At 33.3% G+C, this 15684-nt stretch overlaps 1 protein-coding gene across 1 annotated transcript in view; it reads left to right on the top strand.

The window, feature by feature from the left end:
- Positions 1-15684, top strand: part of NAALADL2 (N-acetylated alpha-linked acidic dipeptidase like 2) — a 792831-nt gene that overhangs the window by 243022 nt on the left and 534125 nt on the right. Inside the window, 1 exon segment of the mRNA XM_024755137.1 lies at positions 9950-10100. Within this exon segment, the coding sequence (XP_024610905.1) occupies positions 9950-10100 (151 nt within the window).

The following is a 15684-nucleotide window of genomic DNA, read 5'->3' on the forward strand; positions in this document are numbered from 1 at the left end:
AGTAATTTGACATAGTCTTTTTTATGTTAATATTCATTTAATTTTCTCTTGTGTGTCTCTTCCACATCCACCCACCTTGGAGAAGATACATATAAAATTTTTAGCTAAAGAATGACACTCCTAGAACTTGACTTGTTTTTAAAAATTTTATATGATGAGTCATAATGCTGTAAATTTAGGAAAGATTGAATGTCATATATACATCTAGTCACCAATGTTTTTTTTTCTTTTTATATGTAAGAAAATTGGGAGGTCTGTTTAATATTTCTGTTAAAGAAGCAATTTTGTAGGCAGTAGAAAATTAAAGTGATTAATATCAGCACATTGAAACATCAGAAGATTGTCAGTAAACATAATAATTTCTGAGGTATCTTTAGAAATATTTTATTTTTTATTGAAGTATAGTTGATTTACAGTATTGTGTTAGTTCCAGGCATACAACATAATGATTAAGTTTTTTTTATTACCTTCCATTATAGGTTATTACAAGATGTTGAATATAATTCCCTGTGCTATGCAGTAAATCCTTCTTGCTTGTCTATTTTATGTATAGTTCATATCTGTCAATCACATACTCCTAATTTGTCCCTCCCCCCCCCACACACTCCCCTTTGGTAACCATAAGTTTGTTTTTTATGTCTGAGTCTGTTTCTGTTTTGTATATAGATTCACTTGTAGAAATATTTTATCTTTATTATGTATTATACATGGGTTTATCTCTATTCATTATGGCTTTAGTTAAATATGCTCTTAGTTAAGAGCATTTGTAGCATATATTAAATTTTTTAAAAAATAGTATATTTTCAAAGACTAAATTATGCGAAGTGCTCTTTTTTCTTGATCTTGTTATTCAACTAGAAAATTGCATAATCTCAGAGATTCATGCATGTGGTTATGTGAGACTATGCTCTCTTTCTCCACTGCCTGTCTCTTCCTCTCTCATATATTTACATATATAAGCACAAAAAATATTAAGTTTGTATGTCAGAAGCTTATGTCTTTATGACTTCATTTCTAAATATATATAGTGTTAGTATTCTTTTCCATTCCTTTTGAACATGAAAAGCAACAGCACGTCTACAAAGGGAAAGAGATGTACACGCAGTTGGTAATATCAGCAACATATTTACTAGTAACAATTGTATATTTTTTTCTTAATATTCGCTATCAGTAATGAAATCATGTTAGAGAAATTGATAAGGACAAATACCCTTTAGTGTTTTCAGTTCATGAACCACCTATGCAGAGGAAAATACCCCAGGCCACTGTGTTTCCTCTCACTAAAAATAAAACAATTTAGGTTAATGCTTGCTGGTCCCCACTCTGTCCTTGTATTCTCAACCTAGAACCTGGAGCAATGGATCTATACTGCATAGGTGGATCCAAAATGGATAGGAAAAATGAGGAATGGGAAAATAAATTATAGCATTCTCCTCAATATTTTGAAGCTATAGTTGGAAAAATAACATCATATTTGAAAAGATGTTTTTTTTAATATTTAGACTTCTTCCATGCAGCAGACATTGCAAATGCTGTCAAATATGTAATATGAACTTTAAAAAACAAAAAAATGCAGAGTCACAATTTTTTTCATTATTTGAAAGCAATATGGTTTAATGGGAGAAGCACAGGAAAATAAACTATGAGGACACATTCGTTTAGTCTGAAATCTGTGATTAACTATGTGATCTTGATAAAATCATCTTTATCCCATGATTACTTCATTTGTGAAATAAGAATAATCCCATAGGCCACAATGAGATATTAGTTTAAATCACAAACATATATGCATGAGAATACCTTATAAAATAGGACACCTTCCCTCCCTCCCTCCCTTCCTCCCTTCCTTCTTTCCTTCCCTCCCTTCTTCCCTCCTTCTTTCCCTCCCCTGTAATCTAGTGATAAAAGTTGAGGACTCTTTTTAGAACTCTGACAACAGGCTTAACTTTCTGAATAACTTCAGGTTTTTTCTTTACAAAAGCAGAGGGTCATTGCTTCTTATTAATCTCACTATAATTATTTAAATAACTTTGGATACATCAAGTAAAGCAATTTAAAATCCAAGTAAAGGTGTTCAGTGAAATAAAAAAAGAATGCTGCTATGATTATGCCTCAGATATACTCAGTCTGATTACAGTGAATATTCCTCACCATAATAGTCTTTTTTTTTTTTTGACAAAGAAAGATGAGTTTACTTCCAAAATATAACAAAATATAACAAAGCAAACAGGAATCTTACAAATCTCTTTAATGGCATCCTAATGATACAATACATAATTAAAGGACCAAACAACAAACCTATTAATAAGGAAAACAATTTCAAGAAGAAAGAACAACATAAAATTTAAGCCCTGAAGTCAAAATATCTGCTTAAGAAATGATCACATATTATGTGTTCAATGTTTTTATTTTCACATGTTCCAGAACTGTTTAAGTGAGTAAGAATGTACTATGAAATGTTAGTTCATGGTTTTTAAAAGTGTTTTTTTATTTTTCTGTTATTTTTCTGTTATTATAGCCATGAATCTTCAATCTAAAATGTCCACATTCTGTTGTTTTAATACATATTAATTCCCATTATGGCACTTTGTAAAAATCCAGGTCTTCTTAGCATTCTAAATAAACAGTCATACAATTCACACAGTATTGATTTTAGTATCTTCTCAGAAAGCAGATCACAGCAAGAAGCATCTGATGTGTTTTATAAATTCACCCTTTGGCTAGTCTATTTGTCTTTGTAAAGGATGGATGTATAATTTAAAGAAAAGGTGTGCTTTAGTGGAAAGATCACTAGGCTTGAATTCAGAAAACTCTTGTTTGATCCCTGGCATTACCACTTATTAGCTCTGACCCCAGGTCAAGCTCTTCACCTTCCTGAATCACAATTTCAGCAACTATATAATGGGAATTGAAATGACTTATATCAAATGCTTTGAATAAAAATCAGCAAATAACTTGTGAGACAGTATCTGGTTTATAGTAGATGTACAATTAATACTTAATGATTTGGCCTGAAGATGACTCAGAAGACCTAGATTCTAATCACATGATTTTCCTGAATCTTTATATAAAGTTTGACAGATATTTATCATATATGAATGTATTAATTTGTTAGGGCTTCTATAACAAAATACTCCAGGCTGGGTGGCTTAAACACAGATTTATTTTGTCATAGTTCCGGAAGCTGAAGATTTAAGATGAAGGTGTTGACAGGTTCAGTTTCTCCTGAGGCCTCTCTTCTTGGCTTGCTGATCGCCACCTTCTTGCTGTGTTCTCATGTGCTTTTTCTGTATGTACACAGACCTCTGATGTCTTTCCCTCTTCTTATAAGGACACTAGTTGCATTGGATTAGAGCCTACCCATATGACCTCATTTAACCTTAGTTACCTCTTTAAAGGCCCTATTTTCAAATGTAGTCACATTCTGAGGTGTGCTGGGTGTTAGGACTTAAACTTATGAATCTTAGGGAGACACACCTCAGCCCATAACAATAGGCCTTAATTTTATCTGTAAAATCAAGTTTGTCTCGTTACGTTATATTTGTTCTCATTTTCCACATGAAGGCTCAGGAAACTTTTCTAGGCTATGGAGGCCAGAGGAATGGTTCTAATACTGAGCCAATGTTTTGATGAGACTAAATTACAGAGAAAACCACACGTTTTCTCCTTTGGTTTTTGATATCAGGTGGTAGTTCAGGGATCTCCTGCATTGTGACCAGTGAAAATAAAGAGCAAGGCTCACATTCAGTGGGTTCAAAAGGGTGAGTCAACAACTTGGGAGCATCTGTAAATGGATTAGAGCCTAACTGTGGAATTCAGCCAGTATTCCCTTGTTGGACACTGAAGGAGCGGATTGTCTAAATGACAATAGCAACAGCATCCTCCTGGAATAGGAAAGGCATTTGGGTTGAAAGTAAGAGTAGATGCCAGTTAAGTACAGAAGTTAAGTGGTAGGAATCAGAGAAGGGTCCTTTCTCTTTTACTGTCCCTGGCTTTGATTTTTCTTTAAATGATTGTTTCCTGAATATCTGAATATCATGCAGCCACCCAGTTCACATCTGCTGTCTGTCCAAGGCAATGGGAATATAAACCTATGTTGGACCATTTTCAGGTGCCAGACTACTACCCCTGAATGAGTAATTCCCAAGGAGCTTTTCATTTTGTAAGGCTTGTTCAGTAAGATTGTTGTGTCCTGCCCACGGATTTGTAGTACCATTTATTTCAGAGGTGGTTATTTGGCAACAGATAGCTTTATATACTATACACAAGGAAAAATATATTAATATGGTTCACAGCAAGAAATATGAGATCATATTTCTTGGTCAAAGACATTTTATCTCCAAGACCCTGTCAATAAGACAAATCCACATGTTCAAATCCCTGGGGGCTAGTTTCTGCTTTTTATCGCTATCCTTAGATAACAAAACATCATACAAAACAAAATAAAACAAAAATCAAAACAAAATAGACCTATTTTGTTATGTATTTTTACAGAAGTATAAAAAGACAACACACTTAGTTGAACATGTTTATTTTTATTTCAGAAACAATCTGGCTTAATACTTATCTCACGTTCTAATGAACACATGTAAGATGTCACAAAAGAATTTATTGAATAAGTTTTCCAGCCAGTGGAGGTGAACAGTAGAGCAAAATAACATTCATGTAATACACTTGTACCTGTATACACTATGTTTTTCATTAATTAATTAATTAATTCATTCATTGGTACATACACTAGTTTATTCATTAACCCAACAATAGAAAAATCATTTGTTGCCAGGCACTATACTAGGCACTAGAGATATAAAATGAAGGTATAAGGTTACTGTCTTCAAGCAGGTCATAATCGAGTGCTATTAAAATTATCCATCAAATCCTTTTTAATTACTGAGGATAAAAAATAATACTAATAAAATTTCACTTTGGAGACTGGGGGCATTAGAAGTGTTTCAGGTGATGTGAAGCCATGACATAGCTTGAAGGGAGTTGACTGACTCTGTATAGAAACAGAAAAATGTCTCGGGGTTACTAAGGACTATTTCTTGGTTACTAGTCTAGCATCTATCTCAGATACCTCATGCCTATTGAGATTTTAGCACCCATAAAAACTTAAGAATCATGTTGGCTCAGCACTTAGTGGTTCTTTCAGTTAAACAAAAGAGGGTGGGAGGCATGTGAGTAGGATGTTGGTTTAATGGTTCCTATGTTCATGAAAACATAATATGATTTTTTTTGAAGAGGAGGAGCAATCCTTAGATATGTGGAGACTAGTAATTATCACTGGTGGACATTTTGAATAAACATAGTCAGTAAATTTATGCAATATTTAACTTCTCTCCTAGAAATAAAATATTAGTTGAAGTACTTATTAGAGTAGAGTAGAAATATTTCCAATTTAGACAGAAGGTTGATAGCTGCATTGAAATATTATTCATTTAACTGCGTGATTTATTACAATTGTCATATATGTTTTGGGGTATAAACACTGTAAAATAGTTTTGAAAGATGAAATTAACACTTCACAGTGTACTATATTTAAATTAGTACTGAATTTATACAGAAAAGGAAGAATCAATTCAGTAACTCAGAATAGTTTCAATGTACAGATTCTAAGTGTTTTTGTTTCCCCTATATTCTGTCCCTAACAGAAGTTTAATGCAAAATTAAAATATTCATACTATATATTATATGAAATCATATCATAAAAACTACCTGAAAAATCTTTATTAATCATAGAAAGTGTGTTATTTTTGGGGAGGGTATCCCTGCCAATAGTTTAAAAGCAAATTTCATGTGTGACAATATATTTAAAAGTACAATAAATGTCTCCTTAAACAATTTTAAAATCATAGAATTAGACTACATGTGTCTTTAATTGAGAACAGAATGGGTCTTTGAGGCTAATGTTGTTCAATCCTTGCATTTTATGGATGGTGAAACAAAGACCTGGAAAAACTATATGAGTTGTCACATAGCTATTTAGTGTCAGGGTTGGTACCAAAATCCAGTACCATCAAATGAAAAGTCTCATGCTTTTTCATTTGTCTTGGTTATGGATTGATTTATTTGCAAATAACCGAAGCACCCTCAGAGAAAGGGAGAAGAATCTCACCCAATACAAGTGAAAGGCACACAGCTGGACTTGAGGTCTGTATGTGCCATTCCCTCTCTTGCTCATTCTCATCTTTGTTTCCTCTGAATTCCCACTCCTTTTTAGTTGCCACTTTCCTTGGCAAGGCTCATGGTTTCTACATTCTGAAAAGACTAGTTTGCACATGTCAGAAAGTTGATTCTGAACAGAGAAGCCAGTTGCTCATATGGTGCTTTGTGTGAATTAGGAAATGGTGCCCCTCCAGGGCATTACAGCCTTGTGGGTCAGTGCACCACACTAGCCAGTGGCTGTGGCCTGCTTCTCCGTGAGCACACAACACTCAGGCCCAACATCATCTGCTTGACTCATTTTTGGTGTCTCCATTCCAAGTCCTGATTGGTCCTACTTGTATCAAATGTTGTCTTAGTTTACAAGGTGGTAAGTATGACAGAGAACCCCAAACTTATCAGATATATACTTGAGAAAGAGAAGCAAAGGACAGTTGAAGTTTAATATAGGGAATCTGGCCTTACACTTGCCATCTCTTTTCATGTATTAGACCCCTAGTATAATCGTCAATCTAGGTCTCAAGCTGTAAGAGGTCCTAGGCAGAGCTAATAACTTTCACCTGTGTACCCAGGGACAGTCTGCAATCAGACATCCCAATGACAGCTGGTTTCATCCTTTTGGCCTTGGCTTGCCTTTGGAAGTATTTAAAAAAATGTAATCTCACCAGAATACAAGGTCTTTTGAGCATTTTAGGCAACCTCCACCTCATCAAGTTCAAAGTGCAATGTTAACAATGCAAAGGAACATTTTTAAAATTTGATGTCATGTAAGCAATTTCTTCTGTTGCCAGTGTCATTGGCAATAGACAATTCCTGAAATTGAGTCACTGAATTAAACTACTTATTTAAGAGCTCTATGATGGTCAGTGTGGGGTGGCATCAGGAACCAGATTTGACAATGTTGAAGAGATGTCCACCTCAGGTCCAACTGTTATAGGCAGAGGACGGGAAGAGGGGGTCAGCTTGCATATAAAGCTGTCTCTTATGAGGTGTAGGGAGGTAATCAAGTCTGGCCAAAGATAGTATTCTGTTAAACCACATTGCTTCATTATCAGCCGTTAGGTATAGAAACATATCATGGTATATATTCCTTATAAAAGGGATCTCAACATATTACCAAATATAATCAGAAGAGACATGTTAGGTATAGAAACATATCATGGTACATATTCCTTATAAAGGGGATCCCAACATATTTCCAAACATAATCAGAAGAGACAAGATATGCAACTTTAGCATTTTATTTTTGACTAAGATAAATTTAACCACAAGGTTTCATAAACATTAAATAAATTATCATATTTACCTTTTTAGAAGATACTTTTGAAGCTATTTTGACTTCCACTAAAGCAGTATCAGCACATTAAAAAAAAAAAATTTGTTGGTTATCACTTCCCTTTCTTTGTCCAAAGCAGTGATCTCTCATAGATTCACTTTCCACTGACCCTGAATCTAGCCTCACAATCCTTCTCCCGGCGTCCATTCATTGTCAGTTAATTGGAGTTAGTACTCAAGTTGAAAACTGTTCGTCATTCCACTGGTAAACTCAACTTCCTAAGAGCAAAGACCTTGTCCTACTTACCTTCACATCCCAATGCCAGCATATTACCTGCATAACAGCAACACTCATTATATAGTTACAAATGGATACATGGCCCAGGAATTATAAAAATAGTTTTTCACAAGCAGGTAATTCTCAGAAGAAAATATGCAGTTGCCAAAATCACAAGCAAAAATAAATTTAACTTCATTAATAATTAAAGATCTTTGGAGAAATAAATTTTGGCCAGATTGACAAATATCTTTTGAAAAGTAATAATATTCAATGTTGGTGATAATGAGGGGAAACAAATACATATACTACAGGTAAGAATATAACTTTTTATAGCGTTTCTAAATGGAAATTAGTTTACAAAAAGAAAATCATAAGAGCAGGAATACTTTGACTTAGAAATTCGACCTGTGAAACTACACTTGATTAAAATAGATATTTGTGCAATGATTTAGATATAAGGAATTTTGTTCCAATGTAATATAAAAATTTTTTGAATAATTTGATTAACAGTCAGGGGTTGGTTACATAACATTTGATGGCCTTTTTATATAATATTATTTATATCACTCATACACAGTATACAGCTATTAAAATGATACAAAAGTATACTTATCAACATGGACAAATGTTTAGTATATACTGTTAAGTGAAAAATAAAGATTGCAAAATAGTATTTATCATAGATTTATTTGTAAATATATGTGTGAATGTGCATAAGCCCCAGTAAAAGGATCTAGAAACACCAACATGTTAACATTTGCAACCTCTTGACAGGTAAGATAATGGGATTGCCTTTAACTTTTTTGTTTTGCTTTGTTTTGTTGACATGTATATCTTTCTCGCTAATGATCACAAATTGCTTTAGTAATAAAAAAGAAATTTTTAATATTTAAAAAATTGCTTTCTAGAGAAGTTCATTTTTTTTTCTTGATATATTCTCCTATAGTAAGCAGAACATTGAAAATCATTCCATTGATCATTCTTTTTGAGAATAGCAATTTCAGCATCCAAACATTAGAAATCCTCCCTAAGGACTTCAGTCCTGCATTTGGAGCATCAGTCTTAAATCTCGCCCTTTACTCACATATTATTTTCTCTCTTTTTCTGTCTCTCATTCCTCCTCTCTCCCTGAATTTTTTCCCTATCTTCATTAAGACATTGATGGGGAAAAAAAAGAAGTCTGATCAGAGTGGTTTCTTATAGAAGGTATACATGTGAGTCCATTATACTTAGCTTAGGTTCTCAGTGTTGGGTTTTTTTTTTTCTTATTATAAAAATCCATACTTGTTCATTACTTGTTTAAAAATGGAAAAGTACAGAACAGTTTTAAAGGAGTTGAAAAGATGCAGTTAACATAGCATACTTATATCAAGATTGTGACTTATATCAATCATGTAAGTCACACTAAGATGAATAATATCTTTACCCACCAAAATTAATTTAATAAGTTAAAACAAAGAGAACCTGGGATGTCAAGTTCATCTGCCCCATCATACTTCTCTGTTGTGTACTTAAGAACAGAGCGGAACCTTTGCATTAAGTATGTTCATAGAGGTAATTGGGATATTTTCAAAGTATTTAATGACAGAGACAAAGCAGGAACTGACCATTTAGAAGGAGGCCCACTACTTTGTTGTGTATATACCCATTAGTTGCTCTGTCTTAGCGGTCTGACTGGGACATCCAGGGCAAAGACCAGAGTGACTAGTGGGGGCCCTCAGGAGCTTCAGGACAGTGGCTGTTTGCCAAACCATGTGAAAGATTTCAACATTTTAACAACTGGTGTGGCAGTCTCAGCCTTGGAGAAAATAAATCAAAATGCTGTTGGATGTCTTCTGCTCTAGGGAAGAATATAATAATGGTCAGAACAGCTCTCCTTTTACAATGGAACTTTGTCTGTGGTAGATTTTTTGTTAATCTCATGAAAGTGAAAACTTCCAAATCTACTTGGACAATTAAAAAATGAAGAAATTCCAAATGCAGACAACTGAAATCAAATATAAACATTATAAGAATGCAGCTTAAATATTGTTGAACAGAGGAAAAAGGAAGAGGCCAGTAGGATAACTCTCTGGGCTTTGATAATGAGAAAATCGGAAGTTTCTACTTATTTTAAAAGAAAACAATAACAGAAAAAGGAGTCATCTAATTGTACTCACATTTATGAAGTGTCCATATATGAACTAAAAATGTATATGAGGACATTTTTAATAATTTGTTCTCCTCTTTTAGCTTTCCTTATTGGAAAAGGCTGGATTTGGAGGTGTTCTTCTGTATATTGACCCTTGTGATTTACCAAAGACTGCAACTCTTAGCTATGATACATTTATGGTGTCACTGAATCCAGGAGGAGACCCTTCTACACCTGGTTATCCAAGTATTGGTAAGTTCATTATTAATCTTTTATTATTCTTGTAAACACTACAAGGTTGTAATTTATAAGTACACTCTACCTAAAGTAATCAAAGGATAGTAAAGTTGAAGAATTCTTAGCACTCCATATTTTTAAAAGTGAAGTTTTATCTTCCCAAAATTGTAGACTACCCATTTGTTGGAATAAAACTTGCTAAAAAGCCTGCAATACATTTTTGTCTCAATAACAAGAGAAAACATTTTATGTGTTATTATTGATTGACTGATAAGATAAATTAACACCATGTGAGACGAGTACTCTATGTAGGTGGAAAGTACGTGCACATACCTAGAAGTATGAAATGTCTGCTGCTTTGGAGTTGTTACAACTTTAAGTCCAGAGTCGAGGGGTAAACATGCTCAAGTCAGGTGACTAAAACATTGGGAAATGATGCTGGAAAGGAATGGAGTGGACACAATCAAATTGTCTGGCTCCCTAAAAGAAGGGATCTCATTGGTTTGTCTAGCCACTGGCAGCATAGACATGGTCATTTTGCATCAAACATCCTTTTCTTTCCCAGCAAGCTGTGTTCATTATAGTGGGAATCATGTGGCAAAGATAAAAACAACTGTGATTTTGGCAGGTGCTCACTGTACCATTGATTCTCAGTCTAATGTGTCATTGACAAATATTCTTTTTAAACAGACTTGGCAGAGGCAAAGCTCTTTGGACCTCCTTCCATTGTGATACTAACCCATTAACCATGATACTTCAGTCAGGAATTAAGCTAACAAAAAGTTCATGTAATTATCCATGTGTTCCATCAATATTTTTCCTTGTTTTCAACAAGATATTACAAAAGACTAATAATATCTTACTTAAGTCTAACTGTCCTTTATATATATTAACATTACCAATCAATTAATAACTTTTTCCAAGAAGGAAGTAAACTCAGTCAAATATGACTATAATTTATGAATTTTGTTGGTCTACTGAGTACTGCTTTGTCTTTTAAAGTACCCCTTTAATAATCCATGTAAGAATCTGTACTTTGTACAGTCTGCTCTCTCTTAATTACAATTTTGAAATTAAGATTAGTAGGTATCCATCTACAATTCTCAGGCATCACCAAAAATATCAATTGAGCTCTCTCATTTGCAAATGCTCTAATTGCCTTGGGTTGTAATGCCTCAGCATCAGGAGGTTGCACATGGCAGCTAACTCTGTATGGTAAATCAGTGGTCTGCAATGCTACTGAAAAGCAGATACTTTATGAATACTCTGCTTAAGTGGTAAGTTGCCCCATTGGCAACAGTTACTCTTTATATATTTTTGGCTCAGGTCATTTAATAAAAGTAGAATTCAGTCATATCTAGCAAAGTGCTGGCCAGTGTCTTGAGAATCTCAGAATGGTTTTTTTTTAATTAATTTAATTTTTTATTTCGAAACAATTTCAACTCACAAAAATGTTGCAAATATAGTATGTATAGAGTCCTTATATCTTTATCCCAGCATCCTCTAATATTATGTACGTCTTCTTTGGAAAAATGTCTATTCAGACTCTCTGTCCATTTTTTGAATTGGTCTGTTTAGTTTTTTATTGTTGTGTTGTATGGGTCCTTTATATATTTTGGATATTAACCCCTTGTCAGATATATGGTTTGCAAAAATCTTCTCTCATTCAGTAGGTTGCCTTTTCATTTTGATGATGGTTTCCTTCACATGCAGTATCTTTTTAGTTTAACATTGTCCCATTTGTTTATTTTTGCTTTTGTTTCCTTTGCTTTTAGAGTCAGATCCACAAAAACATATTTGTTAAGACTTATGTCAATGAGATTACCACCAACATTTTCTCTAAGGAATTGTATGGTTTCAGGTCTTACGTTCAAATCCTTAATGCATTTTGAGTTAATTTTTGTGTATGGTGTAAGAAGTGGTCTAGTTTCATTCTTCTGCATGTGGGTGTTCAGTTTTCCCAACACCATTTATGAAAGAGACTATCCTTTCCCCATTGTATGTTCTTTGCTCCTTTGTTGTAACTTAATTGTCCATATATGTATGGGTTTATTTCTAGGTTCTCAGTTTTGTTCCATTGATGTCTGTGTATGTTTTTGTGCCAGTACCGTACTATTTTGACTGCCATAGCTTGGTAGTATAGTTCGAAATCAGGACGCATGATACCTCCAGTTTTGTCCTTCTTTCTCAAGTTTGTTTTGGCTATTCAGGGTTTTTTGTATTTCATGGAAATTTTAAAATTATTTGTTCTATTTCTGTGAAATAAGTCATTGGAATTTTGATAGAAATTGCATTGAAGCTGTAGATTGCTTTATGTAATATGGACGTCTTAACAATATTAATTATTCCAATCCATGAGCACAGAATATTTTTTCATTTATATGTCTTTTTGTTTCATCAGTGTCTTACAGTTTTCAGTGTGCAAATACTTCACCTACTTGGTTAAATTTATTCCTAGTTATTTTATTCTTTTGATGTATTTGTAAATGGGATTGTTAACTTCTCTTTCTGATAGTTTGTTATTAGTGTATAGAAATGCCACAGATTTCTGTATATTGATTTTGTATCCTGTAGCTTTACTGAATTTATTTATTAGTTCTCACATCTTTTTGGTGGGGTATTCAGGGTTTTCTATATATAATATAATGTCATCTGCAAATAGTGACAATTTTATTTCTGTGTCCAGATTTGAGTGTCTTTTATTTCTTTTCTTGCCTAATTGCTGTGGCTAGGAGTTTCAATACGATGTTGAATAAAAGTGGCAAGAGTGGGCATCCTTGTCTTATTCCTGATTTTAGAGGAAAAGCTGTCAGTTTTTCATCATTGAGTATGTTATTATCTGTGAAATTGTCATATATAGCCCTTACTATGTTGAGGTATATTCCCTCTATACCCACTTTATTGACAGTTAAATGAGGGTTGTATTTTGTCAAATGCTTTTTCTGCATCTGTTGAGATGATCATATGATTTTGATTCTTCATTTTGTTAATGGGATGTATCACATGGATTGTTTTATAGATGTTGAATCATCCTTACTTCCCTGGAATAAATCACACTTGATCATGATGTACAATTTTTAATGTATTGTTGGATTTTATTTGCTAATAGTTCATTGAGGTTTGTATCTGTGGTTATTAGTGATAGTGGCATGCAAATTTCTTTTTTTGTGGTGTCCTTGTCTGGTTTTAATATCAGGGCAATGCTGGCTTTGTAAAGTGCTTTGGAAGGTTTCCCTAGTCCTCAATTTTTTTGGAAGAAAAGTATTAAGTCATCTGTGAACATTTTGTGTTAACTTTGAGAGAAGAATAGGTATTAAATCTTCTTTGGGTGTTTTGTAGAGTTTGCCAGTGAAGCCATCTGGTCCTCGGCTTTTGTTTGTTGTGAGATTTTTGATTCCTGTTTCAATCTCCTTACTAGTAATTGCTCTGTTCAGATTTTCTATTTCTTCATGATTCAGTCTTGGAAGATTTTATGTTTCTAGGAATTTATCCATTTATTTTAGATTGTCACACTGTTGGCATATAATTATTTGTAGTAGTCTCATTTGATCCTTCATATTTATGTGGTTACATTTGTAACTTCTCTTTCATGTATGATTTTATTTATTTGAGTCCTCTCTTTTTCTCTTGGTTAGTCTAGCTAAAGTTTTGTTGAATTTATCATTTCAAATTACCAGCTCTTAGTTTCATTTATCTTTCCTATTTTTTTTTAGTCTCGCTTTCATTTATTTCCATCTGATCTTTATTATTCCCTTCCTGCTGCTAATTGTGGTCTTCACTCATTCTTCTTTTTCTAGATCCTTTAGGTGTAAAGTTAGATTGTTTATTTGGGATTTTTTTGTTGTTGATTCATTATTATGAACTTCCCTCTTAGAACAATTTTTGCTGTATCCCATAGATTTGGTTATGTCATATTTCTGTTTTCATTTGTCTGTAGGTATTTTTTTGATTTCTCCAAAGACCCCTTGGTTGTTCAGTAACATATTTTTAATCTCCACATTTTCGTGGTTTTTTCCTTTTTTTTTTTTTCTCATGATAGATTTCTAGTTTCATACCATTATGGTTGGAGAAGATTTTTCTTGAATTTATTGAGACTCATTTTGTGACCTAACATGTGATCTATCCAGGAAAATGTTTCATGTGTACTTAAGAAGAATGCATATTCTCCTGCTTTTGGATGGAATGCTCTATAGCTATTAAGTCTCTCTGGTCCAATGTGTTGTTTAAATTTGATGTTTCCTTATTGATTTTTTTGTCTGAATGGTGTATCCACTGATGTAAGTAGGGTGTTAAAGTCCCCTACTATTATTGCATTGCTTTCAAATTCTCCCTTTAAGTCCATTAATATTTGCTTTTATATCTTGGTGCTCCTCTGTTGGGTGCATATACATTTATAAATGTTGTATCTTCCTGCTGGATTGACCTGTTTATCATCATGTAATACTCTTCTTTGTCTTTTCTTACAGTCTTTGTTTTAAAGTCTATTTTTGTCTAATATGAGTATAGCTACTCCAGCTTTCTTTTCATTTCCATTTGCATGGAATATATTTTTCCATTCCTTCACTTTCTGTCTGTGTGTGTCCTTTCTTATGAAATGAGTCTCTTATAGGCGATAAATAAATGGGTCTTGTTTTTTATCCATTCTGACACTCTGTCTTTTGATTGGCTGCTTTAGTTTATTTACATTTAAAGTAATTATTGATGGGTATGTACTTATTGCCATTTTGTTGTTTTATGTTTTTTTCTCTTTCTTTTTATCTCTTTCCTTGTGTATTGGTGGTTTTCTTTAGTGTTATAGTTAGATTTCTTTCTTGTTTTCCTTTGTGTATTTACTATATATTTTTTCCTTGTGGTTTCTGTGAGGTTCACATATAACATTTTTGAGTGTTGCCTGTTTTAAGTTGGTAGCTACTTAAATTTGAACACATTCCAAAATTTTGTCTTTTTACTTCCACCCACCACACACACACATTTTATATTTTTGATGATACATTTTACATCATTTTATTTTATGCATTCCTTAACTAAGTATTATAATTTTACTTAATTTTACTACTTTTTTCTTGTGATCTTTATGTTTGCTTTATGTGATTTTTTTACTACCTTTATTGTATATTTATGTTTTCCAATAAGATTTTTTTCTTTAGTATATTTTCTTATTATTAACTAATGCCATTTCTTTTCAGCTTAAAGAAATCCCTTTAATATTTCTTTCAGGGCCAGTTTAGTGGTGATGAATTCCTTTAGAGATCAAAGGAAAGCCTTGATCTCTCCTTTAATTCTGAATGATAACTTTGCTGGGTAGAGAATTCTGGGTTAGAGGATTTTCCCTTTCCACATGATGGATATGTTGTGCCACTCCTTTCTGGCCTGTAAGGTTCCTGCTGAAAAATCTGCAGATATTCCTATGGGATTTTCCTTGTATGTAACAAATTGTGTTCTCTTGCTCTCTTTATCCTTAACGTTTACCATTTTAATTGTAATATGTCTTCATATGTGTCTCTTTGGCTTCATCTTGTTTGGAACTCTCTGGGCTTTCTGGACCTGATGTCTGTTTTCTTCCCCAGATTAGAGAAGTTTTCAGTCACTATTTCCTCAA

This window comes from Neophocaena asiaeorientalis, unplaced genomic scaffold, assembly GCF_003031525.2.
Source record: "Neophocaena asiaeorientalis asiaeorientalis breed wild unplaced genomic scaffold, Neophocaena_asiaeorientalis_V1.1 scaffold188, whole genome shotgun sequence".
In the NCBI taxonomy this organism is placed as follows: Eukaryota; Metazoa; Chordata; class Mammalia; order Artiodactyla; family Phocoenidae; genus Neophocaena; species Neophocaena asiaeorientalis.